General features: G+C 36.3%; 1 protein-coding gene across 2 annotated transcripts; it reads left to right on the top strand.

Annotated features, from left to right (window-relative positions):
- Positions 1 to 6,136: 6,136 nt before the first annotated feature.
- On the top strand, positions 6,137 to 21,582 carry LOC128212819 (polyadenylate-binding protein-interacting protein 1-like). Of its 2 annotated transcripts, none has more exons than XM_052918156.1 (11): positions 6,137 to 6,288; positions 6,649 to 6,755; positions 7,504 to 7,740; positions 8,967 to 9,079; positions 9,398 to 9,500; positions 13,743 to 13,865; positions 14,510 to 14,610; positions 15,103 to 15,226; positions 17,041 to 17,178; positions 17,851 to 17,978; positions 18,788 to 21,582. In XM_052918156.1, exons 1-11 carry the CDS (start codon positions 6,237 to 6,239, stop codon positions 18,882 to 18,884), a joined length of 1,323 nt encoding a protein of 440 aa, XP_052774116.1. In that variant the 5' UTR covers positions 6,137 to 6,236; the 3' UTR covers positions 18,885 to 21,582. The 2 variants fall into 2 exon arrangements, with proteins under 2 accessions (XP_052774116.1, XP_052774115.1); XM_052918155.1 differs by having other exon boundaries at positions 6,137 to 6,348.
- The last annotated feature ends 1,639 nt before the right edge of the window (positions 21,583 to 23,221 follow it).

Raw genomic sequence — 23,221 nt, 5'->3', positions numbered from 1 at the left:
GCTATTTATATATAAACTCAGATCAATATTCCCGTATAAACAAAAATATATGTTTTCAAGAGTTCTAGTCAGATTTCTAATCGGCGAGTAAAGTTTAACTTATTGATAAGGAATAAAACATATACATTTAAAGTTATTGTGTTTTTTTAATATAAAACCAAAAAAGTCAGACTTTTACTCAAAATTAACGCCATGATGCTTCAGGCACTCGTTAATACACTCAAACAAAATATTGATATGAACAGGCATCACTTGTCGTAACATAAACTCAAAATAAATTTTCAAATATTGTTAAGTACACGTGTAACTTGTCGTAACATCCACTCAAAATAAACAAAATTGTTTTCTACAAGCAGTACTTGGCATTACATGTCCTTAAAATGAACAATTCTTTTCAAAGTACGAGTTGTCTTCTATTTTATACACTGCGTTGACTTTGTTGGTTTTATAAGAAAAGTCAATTAACAGTTCCAGTCAAACCGGAACTTCTTTACAAACAACAACATATTTACAGGTATGGTTATGTGTTTCAGGTGGAAGTTGCAGCTGCGGCTCAAACTGTAGCTGTAAGAACTGTGGGTGCACCGACTGCCCAAAGACAGCCGCCTGCAAATGCAGCGGTAGGTGACTCCTTCCTTTTCTTGTTTTTTTTAAAGTTTTTACCAGTTTAATGGTCTTAAACGACTGTTAGTGACCAAGCCCTGCCTTTGCTATAGCTGCGGCTGAAGAAGATGGCTTGCAGGCTCGGCTATACCGGCATACATCCGAAGTTGTTTTCGATGGACAATGGGCGACGTATTCCGAATGGTTGGTTACATGCTAGCTGTACCTCTGCTTCCACTGGCTATGACAGATGGCCAGCCCAATTACGTGGTTGGGTGGCACAATGCGTCTTATTCTTGGTTTTACTCTTCAGTTAGCCCATGTAAACCCGTATTTCACTGAACATGTCAAGGCAGTGACCCCATTTGTGTCGGTAGATGTATCTTAAAAATGATGAGTAATGTTAATATGAATGCCCTGTCCAGTTTATGTATGTCAAGTGAATAGTATGTGTATTTGTGGGGTGTTCCTTTGAGGGTTATACGGTAATGGTTCATAAAAACTTCACCGTTGACCGTGGAATGTTAACTTCTGTCCTCGTTATGTACATTGGATAGATTAACTTTATCAAGCACGTGTTACCTACATAGATATACATTGTTTGTAACAGCTGTTGGTTCTCATTGTCGGCTTAGGTTTGTACATACATAAATGCATATCAGACTGTACATGACAGGAAACGATCTTGTTGGATCTGGTTTTAATGAGTTTTGTGTTTTTAAGTATGAGCTATTTCGTTTGAATGTCCCACAGCATTATTGATCTAAATTGTCAGTCAACATATGCGCACGTGCAATATATACATACGCCTAATTGCCCATAGCAGTATATATGCGTATGTGCAGTTTATTCCTATAGCATTATGTGCTTACCAAACCACATGAAACCAATTTATTTGATCTTATTAATATGAAACGCTTTCTGTCATTTAATTAAACTTCTATCCATAACGTGTATTTGATTTTACATAGATATAGCCTCAGGCTTTTTATGTTGTTTACTTGCTGTTAATTTATCGGTGATTTTTTCAGGTACTTGCGCGTGCGGTGCGGGATGCACTGGGCCTGACTCGTGCGGTTGTGGCAGCGACTGCTCGTGCAAGTGATGGGATAACGTCACACAGTTACAGCGACGCAGTCAGAATCGAATGATGACGTCATTTATCGCTTATCATCGTCACAGTGTGCGTCGTTACAAATCTACAGATAACCGATGGTGGTTCAAGAACTTTCTTCGGACAACTCAGCTCCAACTCACAAATTGTTAGATCATCAAAATAATGCAAACTGTATCATGTTTAGCTAAACCCATTTTTCTTTGTTTTCAATTTCAAAATTTGTCAAAAAGATACTCTTTTCTTAAAGAAGAACGCGTTTCTGACAATGCAAATTGTAACTGTGTGCAGTTAATATGTTACTGTGTGTTTAAAATAAAGAACAAAACTGTTATAGAGTGAGTTGTTTACTTTGTGTAATTATTTCAGCAAATCCCATGTGACCCAGCGTGGAATCATAATATGTTGTACCGTTTTGAATTAAAAGTTGGGCATGCGCTGTGTAACACTGTTTCAGAATGGTTTTTTTAATCTATATTACAATGTATATACATTGCGACGGCGCGAAGTCCGTTATCGTCAAACGAGCGTTTGGCTTAAACTAAACTCGACAAGAATAAACTTTGACTAGCCCTTTTCAACTTTGTTCAAGAAATGTACCACATAATGTCCATTTGTTACCTTTGAAAGAAAAGACAACTTCAAATACGTTCTTGTCATATACCGATTGCCAGATTTCGATGACCAACCAGAGTTGTCGCCGCCATTTAAGTGGGCAGGTTTTTCCCTATAAGGCATATGTGCAGTCACCAATTTTAGAATTATTTTCATATAACTGTTGTTTAGTCACCAGAATTTATAAACAAAAGAACAGGCCATCCAGAGCTTGTTAGTATATGGCCATGATAAAAACCTCACGTTTTTTGTCAGAAATGGAAGACCCAAATTCAAGGGCAGTAATGTCAGGTGCGTCCATGCTTCCCGGTTCATTGTTTTGAGTGATAAACGTCCTCGATTCGGTGAGTATTACCACTGTTTTCTATATGTTTCAACGATATTTTTAAGAAACGCCCTTGTGCACCGAATGAAGAGCAATTGCTCGTTTACGAAGACGTTTGTTTTAGATCAAAATAATGTCTGTTTTAAAATATCTCGTGAAAACAATGCACGTTCTTACTAGGCTTCCCGACTCACTCAATGCATTTTTTTTGCTTCAAAACAACTATTTAATACCGTTCTCTTGCGTACAAACCAAACCCGATGCTTTGTTTTGGACAATAACAGTATTGCTATTGTTTTCCGAATGCAGACAGCCAATTTTGGAGATAAATCGGCTCATTTACGAAAATGCTTGCTGGTTCATTCTGTACATTTTTAGAACCTAGGTTCATCCCAAATCTTGAAGATCTATGGCACATTAAAATGACGAATAAAAGGCGTCGATTGTTTTAAAATTCATGTATATGTTCTAAAGCACGTCTAAGAAGGGTAATTTTGTACAGGCAGTGTGTGTATACCTCGTGATAAATTATGTCATATATGCTACGTCGGAAGGCACTTTTTTGCTTAAAATGAAGACTTAAATCGAAGATAACTTTTCAATCACTACACCATTCTAAATGAAACAAAGGGCAGTCTATGCCACCTAAGGAGTCCCGCCTTCGTTGTTTTACCGGAGTTTGATAAGGCGATTAGTTTCAACAAACACTTCGACAAACCTGTTTCCTAAATAATGTTTTGACAGTGCTCCGTCAGACGGCCGTATTGTGAAAAGTTTTGTTGAAGTGTTTTAAGAAACTAAACTCTCAATCAAACACTGGTAAACGACCGAAGGCGGGGCTCCGTTAGCGGCGTAGACTGCGCTATATTTCATTTATATTGGTGAAGAAATAGGAAAGTTATCTTTGTTTAAAGTCTTCATTCGAGGAAAAAAAATGTTTCGGACGTAGCGTTTATGACATCATTTATCACGTGTTACACACACTCTGACAGGGCTCTCTACTTAAAGTAGAACTGTCATTAATTTTTGAGGTTATATAGTAAGTCGAGACACGAAGTTTTAATACCTTAAATTGTTGACTGTTTCCTGCAGGTTGTCTCCCTTTTTATTTGGATTGCCAAATAAACATATAGCACACTATTTTAGGCAAACTCTTAGTTCCTTTTCATTGCTATTTCCTAAAATGGTAGTTTGAAATAATCCACAATTTTACCTTACATAATTACATAAACAATTTTTAAAGGGGCTGTACTCCGTATGGTGGAATAGCGAAAAAGAGAGAAAATTGTCGAAACCTGACATAAACTTCGTATCGATTTGTACAATGCATTGAAACTTACTAACCGAAGTACCACATTGTTCAAAAATAAGTTATTTTTTTACAGTTTTTTTCGTATTTTTTAATTAAAAAAGATTACTAGGTATGTCTTCCTAGTGGAATTAATTCCCGTAATGCGTGATTCACTTGTCGATGTCATCACGTGATATAACCAAGTTAGGTATTTAGCTTTAATATTCCAACCGTTTTGGGTAAGCCTTCGTAGCACAGAGGATACCACAATGGACTCCAATTTTGGCGACACCGGTTCCAACCCGGTCTCCGACTCGATTTGTTTTTCTACATTAATGATATAAAAGAGAAAAACATTTTTTTTAAATACTTGTCATGAATTTCTTTACAGAAAAAACAACAACCTTTTTGGGTGCCAATCTGGTGTATAGTGCCTTTAATATATAAAGAACGTCTATTTTTATTTTATCATCAAGTATGCAGAGTTCATTTATTATGTCGTTTATATGGGCTACCTTAAAGCGTCTTGTTTTTTGTCTATTTAGATTCAGGTTTGATATCTTCTTTCGTTTCATCTTTTATTCCTTGAAAATATAAATCATATATCTGTACACCCTCTTATTAATAAAATAATTAACAAAATTAATATTTTTGAAAAACTAAAACAAAACGACTGGTAATTCGGGTAAATACAGTGTGCCATAGATCTTCCAGATTTGGGATGAACCTAGGTTCTAAAAATGTACAGAATGAACCAGCAAGCATTTTCGTAAATGAGCCGATTTATCTCCAAAATTGGCTGTCTGCATTCGGAAAACAATAGCAATACTGTTATTGTCCAAAACAAAGCATCGGGTTTGGTTTGTACGCAAGAGAACGGTATTAAATAGTTGTTTTGAAGCAAAAAAAATGCATTGAGTGAGTCGGGAAGCCTAGTAAGAACGTGCATTGTTTTCGCGAGATATTTTAAAACAGACATTATTTTGATCTAAAACAAACGTCTTCGTAAACGAGCAATTGTTCTTCATTCGGTGCACAAGGGCGTTTCTAAAAAATATCGTTGAAACATATAGAAAACAGTGGTAATACTCACCGAATCGAGGACGTTTATCACTCAAAACAATGAACCGGGAAGCATGGACGCACCTGACATTACTGCCCTTGAAATTAAAAAATAAAATGTTTTATTTTATAGGAATGATACCAAGTTGCGTCAGGCCAAAACATGGCCGTTTTGTCAGATTTTAAAATGAAATGCCAGAGGAATTTTCCAAGGGTAACCCTCCATAAATTTTGATCAAGCTATCGACTAAACGTTTCAATCGGGGACAAGGCCAGTTTCTGAATGGCTTTAGACAAGACTTAGAGGTTTGAATTATACAATCCTTGAACAAAATTTCGCTTGACGGAATTTTGTAGAACGATGCAACGCTGAAAATTTGACCAAGAAGTGCATCATTAAAATACGGTGAAATCTAAAATACACGTGTTTAAGCAGAAAATAGCAGTCTATTATGTATAGGCTAATAAATATTTACATATATTCTGTCAAAAAAGAAATTAACGTCACTTACATGTTTGTTTACATAGCGTGTGACCCGTCGTGACCCATCGGCGAACCCCTTTCAGTCACGTGATTCCTCACCTGATACACCCGCTGACAATAAAACAATAATAATATATATGTATGGGCTGTACCAATGTAGGATATTTACATGTATACATGTTACTTGAAATATGAAACGTATGCATTTATCAATTTAGGTTCGTCCCATGGGTTACCCAGGCCGTTCTAGGGGTGATAGTAAATTCGGGGTGGGGTTGGGGTGGGGTTAAAGTTAACAGTTGCATTTTGGCATCGCATTGAAAGGAACGTTCCGAGCATGTCACCTAAAGGTACGCTATCCAGCTACAAATTGACGATGCTCATTGACGTGGAAAAAATCAAACGTCTGATGCTAAAACTGTGGGTGAAATGCCGATCAATGATGATGATGATGATGATGGTGGTGGTGGTGCTGACTGATGATGATGATGATGATGATGATGATGATGATGATGATGATGATGATGATGATGATGATGATGATGTTAACGACGACGATGATGATGACGATAATAATATGTCGTTTAATAATATAGCCGATAGCGATGACTGGATGGATATTTAACCCTTACCATTAATGGTGGACGAGTGAGCACAAATCAGCTAGTGATCGCAATTTTCGGCTTAATTTTCGGTCGCAGGGCATTGTCAGAACAAAAGATTGAATTGCAGTGAGAGACAAATGTCAGCTGACTCAAATCCAGGGTCATCTGACCAGAACAACGGCGATAAAGGTAGAAGGTTACGTCGTCCATTACCTGCTACACAGGAAAGATTGAGGAAAGGAGAGTTTGGTAAATAGTTTTGTCTATCTGACAAAACACGGAAAGAAATAATTCAATGTACGACAAGCTGAAAAGCTTTAAACTGTGAACTATTGACGTTGCTTTCTGTGACAGACACACTATATTATTACATGTTTTATAGATAGTATATTGAATGGCAGTGGCAAGAACCATTCGTCAATGTATTAATGCTATTGTTATTAATACATCATTACATGTTTCCCTGTGTATACTGTGATTTGTGTACAAATAATTGTCATTGACATATTGAAGACAAATATATTTATGCATTAATGTTATTAATTTCAGATACAGAACAAGATAATCCTGCAGTCATGAAGTCAAAGCTATCAGCAAATGCCGCAGAATTTATTCCAAAGTTTAGCATGGTTTACCCAGATCCAGTTGAAACACAGGTATTCTATAATTGTATAACTAATGCACCAGTCAATTGTAACCACGGCCCCCCCAGGTCCGGGGAATAGCGGGGACTTTGACTTTTGGTCCAGCCAACTCCGGCTTAAATCCCCGCCCTGCGGGGACGACCACATGGTAAAATCCCTGCCAAATGCCTCCGCACCCCAGGGACCCTAGGTAAGGCCCATTCCCCTCTATATTTAAAGCGAAGACAAAACCACAGCATTCATCCGGCTCTGCGGGGCCTCCTGAAAGGTAAAACAATGGCCCATTTCCCCGGCTATCACTGGTATACCCCCGGACCTGGGGGGGGGGGGGCGTGGTTACAATTGACCGGTACACAAGAATTTTGCATTAAAAATGTTTGCGCATATGATGGAATGATTAAATCTTGAATGTTACTTCAAAATGTTTTACATGTATGTCAAATGTGAAAAAGAACCAGACATGCTCAATAACAACAGTAGTGTTTACAATCCAAAAATCATAACGCTATGAATTTGTACCATATTTCAAGAAGGTTTCTCATGTTACATAGCAAAACAACAGCAGAAATTAAAACAGTAATCAATTTTTCTCCATGGTATTTGATAACAAGCCCTTTATTGCGTCATTTTTTTATCAGTATAGTCTTATACCAAGAATTTACTGCCAGATGGTAGATTCCACTTTTTGTTACTTTTACTTGGCAATGAATAGATCTTTTGTTTCTTGTATGCCTGAACCATTAGCATCATTCGTCTGCAGGATGCACTATATCAAGACTTCCAGCGGCTAGTGAGTGTCCGCCCTACTCACCTGGGTGCAGGAACCACCACCGGTTCTCAGGAAAGTGCAGCTGAGGTGTTCAAGGATGCTGTATTCAGACTGACATCGAATCCTGGGCCAATGGAAGAGCTCCTGAAGAGAGTGGTGGACCTGCTCAATATGGGCGTGACTGATCTGGCTGTGATAAATGATATAATTGAAACTCTACTAGAGCAAGTGAGTCTTAACGAGTTTTGATATAATCTAAATAATATGCATACATTTTTAGACGCACATGGATTTTATTTTATTCTGTGACCAGGTAAGATCCTCAAGCACCTATTCGCATCAGTTATAAACAATTTGACAGGCTTTTTTCAAGGCATCCCACTGGTGAGATATTCTGAGGTCATTCCCAATTGAAAAGTCTTAAAAATCCTTCAGAATTCTCAATTTTGACAAGTTTCTCCACAAATTCATTCCAAATTCAATGATTTTTTTTAATTTAACCATATTTGAATTGAGTATATCTAAGTGCAGTCAATATAGTGTGCAAAGTACTAAGAATAAGGAAAATATTTCATAGGAAAATCATTGAAGACATAACGTAAAGTTTATTCTGCCTACATGGCAATTTTTCAATTGTATTGATGTTATATTTTATTTATGTAATAACTTATAACATGATTAAATCTGTATATGTAAAAAAAATCATTTGAAGAAGTTCTGTTTTAAAATCTTTATTTAGTGCTTTTGCATTAAAATAACAGTGGAATGAGTGGATGATTATATTCTCATAAACTAACCATTTAGTAATAGTTAGATGACATGAAATGAATTCCTAATGATTCTTGAGCATAGCGAACAAGTCCTTCTTAATCATTAAGAATTTACTTCATGTCATCTAACTGACTTAGAATACAACCTCATTGGCTGATACATTGTCGATGCAAAATCTGACTCAGGGAGTGACTGTGTGTATCAGGTGATTGGCAGTTGGCGGACCTTTAAACATGCGCGAAAGTTGAAACTCTTAATGATTAAGTCTACTACTTAATGGTTGCCTGTCTGCAATCTCATTGGCTGAAAATGTAGGTTGTATTCTAAATACATTTTGAAACGTAATTTTACTGATTCCCTCATTTAGTTGCAATGCAGTGCTGGAAAGAAAAGTAATAGAAGGGTGATTTCTGGCGTGATTGTCTGAGTAAAAAAACATGCTTGTTGTTTAAATGAATATATGTATAAAATAAGAAGTAATTGTTTCAGTATAAAATTGCTAAAATATTTTACCTCGTGAACATCAAAAGTAAATATTTCACTTGTGACAAAGCCAATCATGAAAGATAACTTTTTGTGCTCCCTCAGTGAAATATATTGCTATCTTGCAAAAATGTTCAACTATACTGGATTTCCTGAATTATCTGGAAACCCCATGAAATTGGTGTTTTCTTCTCTTCCAGAGCATATCAGAAGCCAATTTTCGATTCACTGGGGCCAAAATCTGCAAATACCTTACAAATGCATTGAAAATGCATCCTGTGTTTAGCAGTTTTAGATCTATGTTCCTTCAAAGGTATATATGTTATGTTCATTTCGATATCGTACAGGATATTCACTATATGATGCAAGTATTGTTATATAAGTTGTTTATTACATCTGAGTAGAACAATACTGCAGTAAGAAAGATATTTGTTGTGGTAAAAAGTTATCAATATGAAAGTAAAAATAATCAATATGATGAAATTTCTCCTCACCCACCACGGTAACTTTTTTAACAAATATGGATAGATTATAATAAATAAACTTTGAGTTTGCTTCACCAGATTAAGAAAAAATATTTTGAATAACCTGACATGCAATTTTTATTGTTCAGTTTATGATTACTTTTCAGATGTAAGTTGGAGTTTGACAAGAGAGAGCAGCTTCTGTCTCAGGATGTTCAGCGACTCTGTGGTCTTGCCATGTTCTTTGGGGAGCTTTTCCTAACTCTCGAGGTGAGCTGTGAAATATTGTTCTTTGGGGATCTTTTCTTTACTTTCAAGGTGAAGGATCTCCTTACTCTCATGGTGAGCCTTCTCCTAAATCTAGATGTGAGCCTTTCCCTTACTCTCTAGGTGAGCATGAGCCTTTTACTAACTCTCCAGGTGAGCCTTTTGCTAACTCTCCAGATAAGCCTTTTCCTAACTCTCCAGGTGAACCTTTTACTAACTCTCCAGGTGAACCTTTTCCTAACTCTCCAGGTGAACCTTTTCCTAACTCTCCAGGTAAGCCTTTTCCTTACTCTACAGGTGAGTCTTTTCCTAACTCTCCAGGTGAACCTTTTCCTAACTCTCCAGGTAAGCCTTTTCCTTACTCTACAGGTGAGTCTTTTCCTAACTCTCCAGGTGAACCTTTTCCTAACTCTCCAGGTAAGCCTTTTCCTTACTCTCCAGGTAAGCCTTTTCCTTACTCTGCAGGTGAGCCTTTTCCTAACTCTCCATGTGAACCTTTTACTAACTCTCCAGGTGAACCTTTTACTAACTCTCCAGGTGAACCTTTTACTAACTCTCCAGGTGAACCTTTTCCTAACTCTCCAGGTAAGCCTTTTCCTTACTCTACAGGCGAGTCTTTTCCTAACTCTCCAGGTGAACCTTTTCCTAACTCTCCAGGTAAGCCTTTTCCTTACTCTCCAGGTAAGCCTTTTCCTTACTCTGCAGGTGAGCCTTTTCCTAACTCTCCAGGTGAACCTTTTACTAACTCTCCAGGTGAACCTTTTACTAACTCTCCAGGTGAACCTTTTACTAACTCTCCAGGTGAACCTTTTCCTAACTCTCCAGGTAAGCCTTTTCCTTACTCTACAGGCGAGTCTTTTCCTAACTCTCCAGGTGAACCTTTTCCTAACTCTCCAGGTGAACCTTTTCCTAACTCTCCAGGTAAGCCTTTTCCTTACTCTGCAGGTGAGCCTTTTCCTAACTCTCCAGGTGAACCTTTTACTAACTCTCCAGGTGAACCTTTTCCTAACTCTCCAGGTGAACCTTTTACTAACTCTCCAGGTGAACCTTTTCCTAACTCTCCAGGTGAACATTTTACTAACTCTCCAGGTGAGCCTTTTCCTAACTCTCCAGGTGAACATTTTACTAACTCTCCAGGTGAACCTTTTCCTAACTCTCCAGGTGAACCTTTTACTAACTCTCCAGGTGAACCTTTTACTAACTCTCCAGGTGAACCTTTTACTAACTCTCCAGGTGAGCCTTTTCCTAACTCTCCAGGTGACCTTTTCCTAACTCTCCAGGTGAACCTTTTACTAACTCTCCAGGTGAACCTTTTACTAACTCTCCAGGTAAGCCTTTTACTTACTCTCCATGTGAGCCTTTTACTAACTCTCCAGGTGAGCCTTTTCCTAACTCTCCAGGTGACCTTTTCCTAACTCTCCAGGTGAACCTTTTCCTAACTCTCCAGGTAAGCCTTTTCCTAACTCTCCAGGTGAACCTTTTCCTAACTCTCCAGGTAAGCCTTTTCCTTACTCTCCAGGTAAGCCTTTTCCTTACTCTCCAGGTGAGCCTTTTCCTAACTCTCCAGGTGAACCTTTTACTAACTCTCCAGGTGAACCTTTTACTAACTCTCCAGGTGAACCTTATCCTAACTCTCCAGGTAAGCCTTTTCCTTACTCTCCAGGTAAGCCTTTTCCTTACTCTCCAGGTGAGCCTTTTCCTAACTCTCCAGGTGAACCTTTTACTAACTCTCCAGGTGAACCTTTTACTAACTCTCCAGGTGAACCTTATCCTAACTCTCCAGGTAAGCCTTTTCCTTACTCTACAGGCGAGTATTTTCCTAACTCTCCAGGTGAACCTTTTCCTAACTCTCCAGGTGAACCTTTTCCTAACTCTCCAGGTAAGCCTTTTCCTTACTCTGCAGGTGAGCCTTTTCCTAACTCTCCAGGTGAACCTTTTACTAACTCTCCAGGTGAACCTTTTCCTAACTCTCCAGGTGAACCTTTTACTAACTCTCCAGGTGAACCTTTTCCTAACTCTCCAGGTGAACATTTTACTAACTCTCCAGGTGAGCCTTTTCCTAACTCTCCAGGTGAACATTTTACTAACTCTCCAGGTGAACCTTTTCCTAACTCTCCAGGTGAACCTTTTACTAACTCTCCAGGTGAACCTTTTACTAACTCTCCAGGTGAACCTTTTACTAACTCTCCAGGTGAGCCTTTTCCTAACTCTCCAGGTGACCTTTTCCTAACTCTCCAGGTGAACCTTTTACTAACTCTCCAGGTGAACCTTTTACTAACTCTCCAGGTAAGCCTTTTACTTACTCTCCATGTGAGCCTTTTACTAACTCTCCATGTGGGCCTTTTCCTTACTCTCCAGGTGAACCTTTTACTAACTCTCCAGGTGAACCTTTTACTAACTCTCCAGGTGAACCTTTTCCTAACTCTCCAGGTGAACCTTTTACTAACTCTCCAGGTGAGCCTTTTCCTTACTCTACAGGTGAGCCTTTTACTAACTCTCCAGGTGAGCCTTTTCCTTACTATCCAGGTAAGCCTTTTCCTTACCATCCAGGTGAACCTTTTCCTAACTTTCCAGGTGATCCTTTTCCTTACTATCCAGGTAAGCCTTTTCCAAACTCTCCAGGTAAGCCTTTTCCTTACCATCCAGATGAGCCTTTTCCTAACTTTCCAGGTGAGCCTTTTCCTTACTATCCAGGTAAGCCTTTTCCTTACCATCCAGGTGAGCCTTTTCCTAACTTTCCAGTTGAGCCTTTTCCTTACTATCCAGGTAAGCCTTTTCCTTACCATCCAGATGAGCCTTTTACTAACTCTCCAGGTGAGCCTTTTCCTACTCTACAGGTGAGCCTTTTCCTTACTCTACAGGTGAGTCTTTTCCTAACTCTCCAGGTGAGCCTTTTACTAACTCTCCAGGTGAGCCTTTTCCTTACTCTACAGGTGAGCCTTTTACTAACTCTCCAGGTGAGCCTTTTTCTTACTCTACAGGTGAGCCTTTTCCTTACTCTCCAGGTGAGCCTTTTCCTTACTCTCCAGGTGAACCTTTTCCTAACTCTCCAGGTAAGCCTTTTACTTACTCTCCATGGGAGCCTTTTCCTTACTCTACAGGTGAGCCTTTTCCTTACTCTCCAGGTAAGCCTTTTCCTTACTCTCCAGGTGAGCCTTTTTCTAACTCTCAAGTAAGCCTTTTCCTTATTCCCCAGGTAAGTCTTTTCCTTACTCTCCAGGTAAGCCTTTTCCTTACACTACAGGTAAGCCTTTTCCTTACTCTCCAGGTAAGCCTTTTCCTTACACTACAGGTAAGCCTTTTCCTTACACTACAGGTAAGCCTTTTCCTATATCTCCAGGTAAGCCTTTTCCTTTCTCTCCAGGTAAGCCTTTTACTAACTCTCCAGGTAAGCCTTTTCCTTACACTACAGGTAAGCCTTTTCCTTACTCTCCAGGTAAGCCTTTTCCTTACACTACTGGTGAGCCTTTTCCTTACTCTAGAGGTTACCGTTTACCTAACTCTCCAGGTAAGTCTTTTCCTTACACTACAGGTAAGCCTTTTCCTTACTCTCCATGTAAGCCTTTTCCTTACACTACTGGTGAGCCTTTTCCTTACTCTAGAGGTTACCGTTTACCTAACTCTCCAGGTAAGTCTTTTCCTTACACTACAGGTAAACCTTTTTCTTACTCTCGAGGTGAGCCTGTTCCTAACTCTCCAGGTGAGCCTTTTCCATATTTCGGGGTGAGCCTTTTTCTTACTCTTGAGTTGGTTAGCTGCAAAAAAAATATTTAAAAAAAAGAAGAATTACATCAAATGTAAGTACCTTTACTTGCATTTGCGGCCGATTTAATGTGTTTAAAAGACCACAAATCAATTCTTTGGTGCAAAATGGCCATCAAATTCCTCTATACTATCACAAGCTTCTAAATTACTAGTTTAATAAAACAAACATATGATGTCAGAGCTCTTCGAAATGACTAAATGTGAATCTGACAAATCCCAGTGACAAAGTCATGAGAGCCTGAACACTAAAATAATTATTGATTATTCTGATTACTCATTACTCATGTGTTATGCGCAAATTATGAATTAATCATATGTGCTAATGGGGAATACAATTTTGCACAGAACTTGTGCCTTACCCATTTTGTTTTAGTATACTTGATATTATTGGTGTATACATTGAAACTGTTCACAGAAAAGGCTACAGAATATGTTGAAACTAAAGCAGTAATTACACACGACGCTTTTTTCATGTTTCAGATAGAAAGGGATGGTCTGATAACTCGTGTTGGCATATTACGCGAGGCCATCAGTGATCTCCTTCGAACCCTTTTATCACAGCCGGATGACGTCACTGTGAAGTGTGGCACACAGCTGCTTAAGGTAGGGTTTTCATGTAGAAGGCTGGCTGGATATTGGAAGAAATTAGAATTACTTTAACCTTTGAGGAACAGAATTAGTGTTGTATGTGACTTTGCAAGTAGCCTGTTTTAAGTTTTCTTTACACAAGTTTTTTGTTATGTGGTCTTATATATACCGGTAAATGTATTTGAAATGATGGTAAGGAAGAATTGATCTGTAGGCGGCTTCTATGAAATTTAATGTAAAATCATAACATAGTCTTTGACTTTAATTGACATGATGCCAAGACGTCCAATTTTGATATAATATTATAATATTGTTTTATTGTTACTACTGTGACATATTTTTTGTACCTGGAGAAATGAAATTGCATGTGTATTTTGATACAATAGATTGTTGGGTCAAGCTAATTTCTTCCGGAGACAGACACATAGAGATTACTTTGTGTGGCGTTGTCGTCACATTTCTGATCAGTTACTTTTCAAAGACTTGTATATGACTTGGTATGCATATTGGTCATGGTCAGAAGATGACTGCTTGTAATTTTGGGGTCAAGGATCAAGGTCATGGTGACCTTTACTATAAAAATGTTCTGTTAAAATGTTCAGTGCTCCTGACAGACGACATATCCATTTTGCGGAATATTAGTTATGTTATCATTTCAGCTTACAGGGACTGCCATTATGGAGACAACAGATCTAAAAGGAAACTTTGATGACATTTTCGTCAAGATCAAATCACTCGAAAAACACCCACAATTAAACAAGTAATGCTTTATTTACAATGGTGGTTGAAAAACGCTGGTTCAAGGCCTTTCAAAATGACATGTTTTGCATTATACATTTGTACAAAAGTACAAATTTGTGTAAAATTTGTGTAAAATGGGTTACATGTAGATTTTAAATTTCCTTGTATGAAATGGTTTTAATTGTTTTTGACATCACTATCCAAATATGAACATTATTATACTCATTTACTTAAAATGCAAAAAAATCGCCAGAGTCGTTATTTATCAATTTGAGAAAACTTGTTTTAATAATAAATTCTGTATCAAATGTCAAATCAAGTGAGATCCTCTTGATATATTTTATTGTTTTATTATCTATACAAGTTATGAAGCAGCTTTTTTGTTTATCAAATTGACATATGATGGAAAAAGAAATGATCTCTTTGAAAAACTTTTTTAGCAATCTGTGTTTCATCTTTCTTTTTATATCAATACATTGATTGATGTATACATGTATGACTTATATTCCAGAACAAGTCACTGCCTGATCAACTCAGTCTTGAGTAGGCTGGAATACAACTTTGGTGTGGATCAAGCCCCTTCCCCCCAGAAACCTCAACATTCCCCCCACCCTTCCAGCAACTCTAGCTTTAATGTGAGTTTCAGTTAAGGAACATAGACATTTTACAGACATTGTGAAAAACTGCCAATTTTACCATACTTTGCATTATATACAAGATTTAGAATACAACCTACATTTTCAGCCAATGAAATTGCAGAAAGGCATTCATTAAGTACAAGGCTAACAATAATCATTAAGAATTTAACTTTTGTGGTTATTTTGCTCCTACTCCGCCAATTCTTAATCATTAAAAAGTTACTTCGTGTCATCTAACTATCACTTAAGTAATGTTCCCAATTTAGACATATCGTTTCGTGTTATTGGGGACTGACTTGTTGTTGATGCTGGTTGATGTCAATTTCACAAACTCTGCAATTAAAAAATGTGACCTATTTCGAAAGTTAAGGCATAAAGTTGCAGTAATTATAAGCTCGACTATTCGAAGAATAGGTGGGCTATACTACTCGCCCCAGCGTAGGCGTCCGGTTAAAGTTTTAGGGCAAGTTGGGATTTTCACTTATAAGTCCAATACCCTTCATTCATTTGACTTAATACTTCACACAGTTGTTCAGGGCCATCACATGATGAGGTTAGATAACTTCATATTATTCTTTACACAGATTATGGCCCCTGATTAACTATGGAACTTAGGTTAAAGTTTTAGGGCAGGTTGGGATATTTATTAAGAACTTTTATACACTTTGTTCAATTGACTTAATACTTCACACAGTTGTTCAGGATCATCACACAATAAGGTTACATAACTCCATATTATCCTTAATACAAGTTATGGCCCCTGATTGACTTAGGTTAAAGTTTTAGGGCAGGTTAAAGTTTTAGGGCAAGTTGGGATTTTCACTTAAAACTCCAATACCATTCATTCAATTGACTTAATACTTAACACAGTTGTTCAGAGCCATCACATAAAGAGGTTAGATAACTCCATATTATCTTTTATACAAATTATGACCCCTGATTGACTATGGAAATTAGGTTAAAGTTTTAGGGCAGGTTGGGATATTTATTAATAACTTCTATACCCTTCATTCAATTGACTTAATACTTCACACAATTGTTCAGGACCATCACCCAACGAGGTTACATAACTCCACATCCTTAATACAAATTATGGACCCTGATTGACTTAGGTTGAAGTTTTAGGCAAGTAAAAGTTCAGGGCAAGTTGGGATTTTAATAAAAAATCTTCTATACCTTTCATTCAATGCACTAAATAAAATTCAAAATTATTTACGACCATCTTACAACAAGAAACATAACTCCATTTTAACCCTAAATACAAATTATGTGACCTTATGTATCGAATAATTTTAGTAAGGTTTGACATGAAGAGACCAAACTTGGTATTATTACATCGTTATTGTATTCACTTCTAAGTCAAAGCGGCGTAGTCAAGCGCGCTGTCTTATGACCGCTCTTGTACAGTTTAACTCCATGTATCCAACAATGATAATACATTACAGATATATCTGTATTTTAAATAGTTGAAATGAAACATTCACTGATTATTTGAAATGGAATATTAGAAGAAGAGCACCAATTATGGTCAGAAACTGAACAACATGTTTGTATGTATCAAAGTAAAAGAGATTAAATTGAGAAACAAGCAGAACTTAGTAACTATGCAGGCAAAAACATTTGGTTTCTGACAAAACAATAAAAAGCAAGTTTAAATGATATAAAACTTCAGTAAACGATCACATGCTATAAGGACATACTGATTTGCATGACATGTCCATTGGTTTGTTATAAGGAGGTGATACATATCTGTAGATCATTCTTTTTCGCAGTTACTTTTTTTGCTGGTACATGTTCTCTTCCAATTTCAGAATGAGCCAATATTTTACAACAGTGAAGGCCAGCCAATTAGCCGAGAGGAGGCAGGGTTTTCCGCGGATGATAGCGACTTTATCGGCATGAGTCGTGAAGAACAAGAAGCCTATTTACAGTGGGAGGCAGAAACTTTTGTAAGTTTTAAATAGAGGATATTACTGGAGTGGTTAGTATTGGTTATTATACCTCCACCACTTGGTGGTGGGGCTATATGGAATTCACATTGTCCCTTCTGTTGGTCTGTCCATCTCTCCTTGGACATTGGGACAAGTCTACTTTTCAACATAACTCCATATGGTTTTGAGGTATTGACTTCAAACTTGATACACATATTGACTGTGTTGGAGAGAAGTGCTGTGCACATCAAACATTATTTTGTTCAAGGTATTTTTAAAGTTAAATGAGGTTAAAGTCACTTAACGGTTGAAATATGTCTGTGTCAAAAGCTCTTTTGAGGGGCTAGACATGTTGCTTGTTGGCATCTAGTTTTACTAACTTCCATAACAATTATTACACATGATTTTGAGGTTTGTCTTCAAACATTACACACATATTGGCTGTGTTGAGGAAGAGCTGTGCAAAACTTTAAAGGAACTACCGGTATAGAAGAACATAGGACCATCAACTTATTTGATGCCTTCTCACTGACAGGGCATTCAAGGAGCATACATCACCCACAGTGATACTTACTATTACAAGAAGGTGGCAATAAAATTGTCTGGGCCATGATAAAAAATAGGGTTGGTCGGGAAACTACAACTAGTTGGGCCTTATGAATCCTGTATGTCCAGATATTTTCATTCCAGCAACAGCAGTTTGAGTCAGCTGACATGGGTGGTGATGGTCAGTTTGGTGGTCAGCAGTGGTCATCAGGCATGTCAGACTACACCCAGTGGTCAACTGACCAGGACCCAGGATATGGCGGATACAATGAGTATTTAACTTGTTTATTTATCAAAGAAAAAATAGTTAAGATATTGTCATTGACCTGGTGTGACTTTGATTGCTTAAGCAGTGGTCTAAATAAGCAGAAGCCAGCAAGCCCTGCCCTGGTCAGATTCCGGGCTTGCTGGAATTCTTGATTTTATATTACAGGGTATGTTGAAAAAAATTGATGGCAAGCACAAGTATAAGGATTCGGGCTTGTTCAATGGAATGTCTTATTGCAATGGCTGTTATAGCTTCTATTTTGTTCCAAATTTTTTTTTTTACTCAAGGATGACAATTATAACTCATTTTAAAAGTAACAGGTACTGAAAATGTTTGTGCAGTCCTCTTTGAGATTTGTTATAAATGTCTATGGCACCTTAAATAATGTTATTTGCAGTAAACATTTGCATCTAATTTTTACCCAATCATAAAATTTGATTAATTAGAGGTAGTGTGACTCATTCATTTATTATTTCCCCCACAATGGAAGTTTAAAGGGGGTATAGTGGAGTCACCATATGGTTAGTTGGTCTGTTTCCATCCTGTGAGAATTTTAATCATAATGTTCTGAACCTTGGTACACATGATCATCATAAGCATCATATTACTTTACACATTCTACATTAGTTGCGGCCAAATTGCTTAAGAGTTATGGCCCTTTAACTGAATTTCAAAGTTGCTCCAAGATTATGGAGTGAGCTATGTACACAGTTTTTGTTCAAGAGTTATCACTCTTTACCTTAACTGTAAAAGATACTTAAAGTATGTGGAGTGAAGTAACTTTACGTTTTATCCCAACCCTATTTTTTCCAGTGGCCAGTACTACCCGGATGTTGGCAATGAAATGGATGATGAAATGGCAGCAGCGTACGAGATGTTCCTGAAAGAATCTGGCCAAAGCAGACACTGAGACGGCAATCAAATAAAAGTGTGAAAATAGTCATAAGTCATACATGTTGTGATGGTGGTGGTTAAAGGTATTCAATGTGTTGAATCTCGAAGTTGGACTTGAGACCGGTGTACAGTTTTAAAGTGTGAGTTTTAAAATTGATGATGGTAAAAGAATGTGATTGAATAATGAATTGAATACATGTTAGTTGGGTAATGAAATATGAAGTTACATGTGAAAGAATGATGAAGGAATGACAAAAGAATGAGTAGTTACCAGGACTTGTGAGTGTTTCGTACACCTTTAGGCGCAAGTTGGTCAAAAAGTTCCCCAAAGAATATAGTCGTACTAAGCAGATATGTTTATGTACGGTAAAGTTTCATTCATACTGACAATGAATGAAATTAAATGAAAAATCACATTTTACAGATGTACTTTGTTTTCTATTGTGTAATTCAAAGTTTTTAGAACCAGGCTTTTTTGTTGATAATTGTTTCAATTTTTTCAATTAAATTTAATCAAAGTCAAAATTAGCCTCAGTTTAGACTAGAGAAATGTCAAAAAAATGAAATACCTTCAAGTATGACTGACCAATTGTCCTAAGACTTTCATGATATTTTGACCATTTGACATCTTTATAGTGCAATTTTATTGAAAACTGTTCATCTTTTTTTTTTTTATCAATATTTTGGCTTTGTATGAAAATCTGTAACTGCCTACCAAACAGAGTTTTTGCTGAAAAATCAAAATTCCATGAAAAACTCAAGTGTCAGCGTCCAGATATTTTGTTTATATATATTTCAAAAGTTGAATGAAATATTTCTTTCAGATTACCATTAAAATATTATATAATAATGAGAAATTCAGAAAAACCTTGGTTCTACCGTAGAATGTAGAAAGTAATTCAGGAACTTTTTGACTGGCTTTCATACACTGAGATAGATGTTGACTGATTCAGCCTTTCGGGTTAAGCAATGTGTATTTAGCATGTACATGTACATTGTATGTACATGTAGCTGTTGTTACGGCAAGTAAGATGAGCATATCATGTTTTGAGAGCTTTTCAGCGTAAAATGGCTTAAATAACTCTTAAAGAAAATAAGGGTTTGGTAGTTCATGGCAATGGTGAGTTGGACTTGTTAAAATGTATATAGCAGACACATATTAAAGAGCTTTAAGTAAAGAGCTTAAAAACAGAAGCTCTTCAGAGCTTTTAAACTGATTTATGGTGAAAGAGTTTATGAACAGAAGCTTGCAGAGCTTTTTAACTAACTAACTAGTGCTACAACTATTTTGTGCTGTGTGTAAATATGTGCATTGTTTCACTGTGATTTGTATGATAAGTAATAAAGCTTTTGTGCCAATGTGTGTAGTATAAATTGTATGAAAAATTTATGGACAAGTCGAAAATGAGTATTCATCAAGTTGTGTAATCTGTACAGTTTTGAGGTGTTCAAAGATACTGATAATCTGAAATACATTTTGTAAAGAGTTTGTAAGACAATACTTTTTTTTTTGGGTCAAATGCAGTCTGGTATGTTAGTGGATTCTTTCATTTAATATGTCTGTGACTTCGTAAGAAAAATCAGCATTGTCTCCAATTCCTGACTTACATTCCAAAAAAATGAAGAGAAAAAAAATGTTGAAAAACTAAATGGCAATGCATGATAATTAATTACCCCAAATAATGCATGGTAGTTTGTTACCCAAAATAATGCATGGTAGTTTAATACCCGAAATAATGCATGATAGTTTAATACTTAAAGTTAATGCAATGATCATTTAATAACAGCAATGTAAAAGAAATCTACTTTAAATGGATAAATTAATGTATACATACTTATGCTACTTTATATTGTATAGTTTCATATACATATTCAGTGGTTGAAATTAGGGCTTTTCCAGTTAAAACATATCACCCACGGGGGGAAGCCAATTATTTAAATAGTATATGGGTGGGTGTCTTTTGGCTAATTTGGACCCCGAAAGGGTAAATTTGCTTCTGTAGGGGGGGTGGTATATTTTTAAATGGAATACACATATGTAACCTCATTAACTAATGGAACGTAATTTCATTGATAACATCATTCAAGAGAAACCTGAAATGTTCTATGAAATGTTTTTAAACTGTTTAAGTGCAATCCTGTAAATAAAATTGTGTATATACTGTACTGGTACTTTCATTGTAACATAATACATTTTGTATATCTGCTTACAAAAATTTGTACTAGCGGTAAGAATCATGTTATCAGTTTTAAATTTTGTAGACCAATGGTATAAGTGACAAAAAAAGTTATTACAAAAAGAATAACAGATATTGCTTGCATGCATAGTTTATATTGTTTTTAAATTTTGTCAATACCCGTCTTATCACCAAAAAAATACCTCTTAATATTCTGAAGATAACTTCATTATGTTTTGCATTGAATCTATTTAGATTTGAAATTGGAAAAAAATAATATAATACCACTTTTAAATAAGAAGAAAACAAAATCACAAATTTTGCTGCACACAAAAGATGCTTAAAATTTCAGCAATTTTGAGATAAGCTTTAGGATTATATAAGACCTTAGATTAACGACATGAGTAGCAATAGTTGTCGGTTTCAAGGCAACACAGATACCAAGTTGAAATAATTTCCAAATATTTCAGTCAATAGTTATATTATGATTCTTCCAGAAACTGTGTTTTTTTTCTTGAATAAAGAGAATACCTTTTATACTTTCGTTGTTTTATTTGTTTTAAATATGATTTTCATGTATACTAAGTCATGACAGATACATGGTATGTATGAAGATGTTATTGTTTCAGTGAAAACAGCCAGGCCCAAATTTCTCGAAACTTCTTAGGTTCTTAGCTAAGCTAACTATTTTTTCTCTATAATATGCTTTATACTTACTTCTTCAAGATATTTTAGGCTTTAAAATGAATAACGTTGATTGTAATAATTAAAATAAAAATTATTGGGGTAATTAACTATCATCATAAAAATTAAATAATTATATTCATGTATGGATTTTGGCTAATTTAAATAAGCTGCTTGAGCTATTAGGCTTAAAAAGTTTCGAAAGTTCGGGCCGGAGTCATTGAGAAAGTACACCAGCATTTAAGCGCATGTACAAGTGTATAATTTTAATCATGAGTGTTGCGTACTTTTAATTAGCTTCTTGTTCCATGTTTTTAAGGACAACGTTCAATAAATAACCTGTGGTATAAGTGAATAGCATTTTTAGCTCGACTATTCGAAGAATATTGAGAGCTATACTACTCACCCAAGCGTCGGCGTCACACCTTGGTTAAGGTTTTGCATGCAAGCACACATAGGTTAATATCTCAGCAACTACTTGAGGTATTGCATTGAGACTTTATACAGTGGTACTCAACCTTCCAACCTACTTAATTAACCTAGTTAGAAAACTTTAATTTACATTAATGCAAATAATGGGCCTTTATTATTCAACTTAGAAATCCTGGTTAAGGTTTTGTGTGCAAGCACACATAGGTTCCTCAGCAACTACTTGAGGTATTGCATTGATACTTGATACAATGGTACTTAACCATCCAACCTACTTAATTAACGAAGTTGGATAACTTTTGTTCACATTTAATGCAAATAATAGGCCTTTATTATTCGACTTAGAAATTCTGGTTAAGGTTTTGCGTGCAAGCACACAGGTTAATATCTCAGCAACTTCTTGAGGTTTTGCATTGAGACTTGATACAATGGTACTCAACCATCCAACCTACTCAATAAACCAAGTTAGATAACTCTTGTTTGCATTTAATGCAAATAATTGCTCTTTATTATTCGACTTAAAAATTCTGGTTAAGGTTTTGCGTGCAAGCACACATAGGTTAATATCTAAGCCATCCAACCTACTTAATTAACCACGTTAGATAACTCTAGTTTGCATTATATTCAAATAATGGCCCCTTTTTTAGACATAGAAATTCTGGTTTATTCTGCTTGTTACCACTTTTAAGTCAATACCTCAGCGAATACATCATGTATTGCATTGAAACCTTACACACATTCTCCCAACCATTTAACCTTTTCTTTAATCAAGTAAGATAATAATCTTTTATATTATATGATTTTTGCCTCTTTATTATGCGACTAAATTCTGTTTAAGTCTTGCATGTTAGCATACATAGGATAATATCTCAGCAATTACTTGATGTATTGCATTGAGACTTTATACAATGGTATTCAACCACCCAACGTAATTGAATAACCAAGTTAGATAACTGTATTTTGCAAATAATGGCCCTTTATTATTAGACTAAAAAATTCTGGTTAAAATGTTCCATGTAAAAACATTTATGTTAATATCTCAGCACACCATGTATTGCATTGA

Source organism: Mya arenaria, chromosome 13, assembly GCF_026914265.1.
Source record: "Mya arenaria isolate MELC-2E11 chromosome 13, ASM2691426v1".
Classification (NCBI taxonomy): Eukaryota; Metazoa; Mollusca; class Bivalvia; order Myida; family Myidae; genus Mya; species Mya arenaria.
Note: the sequence above shows the minus strand (reverse complement) of the source record. Positions and strands in the feature narration are given on the sequence as shown.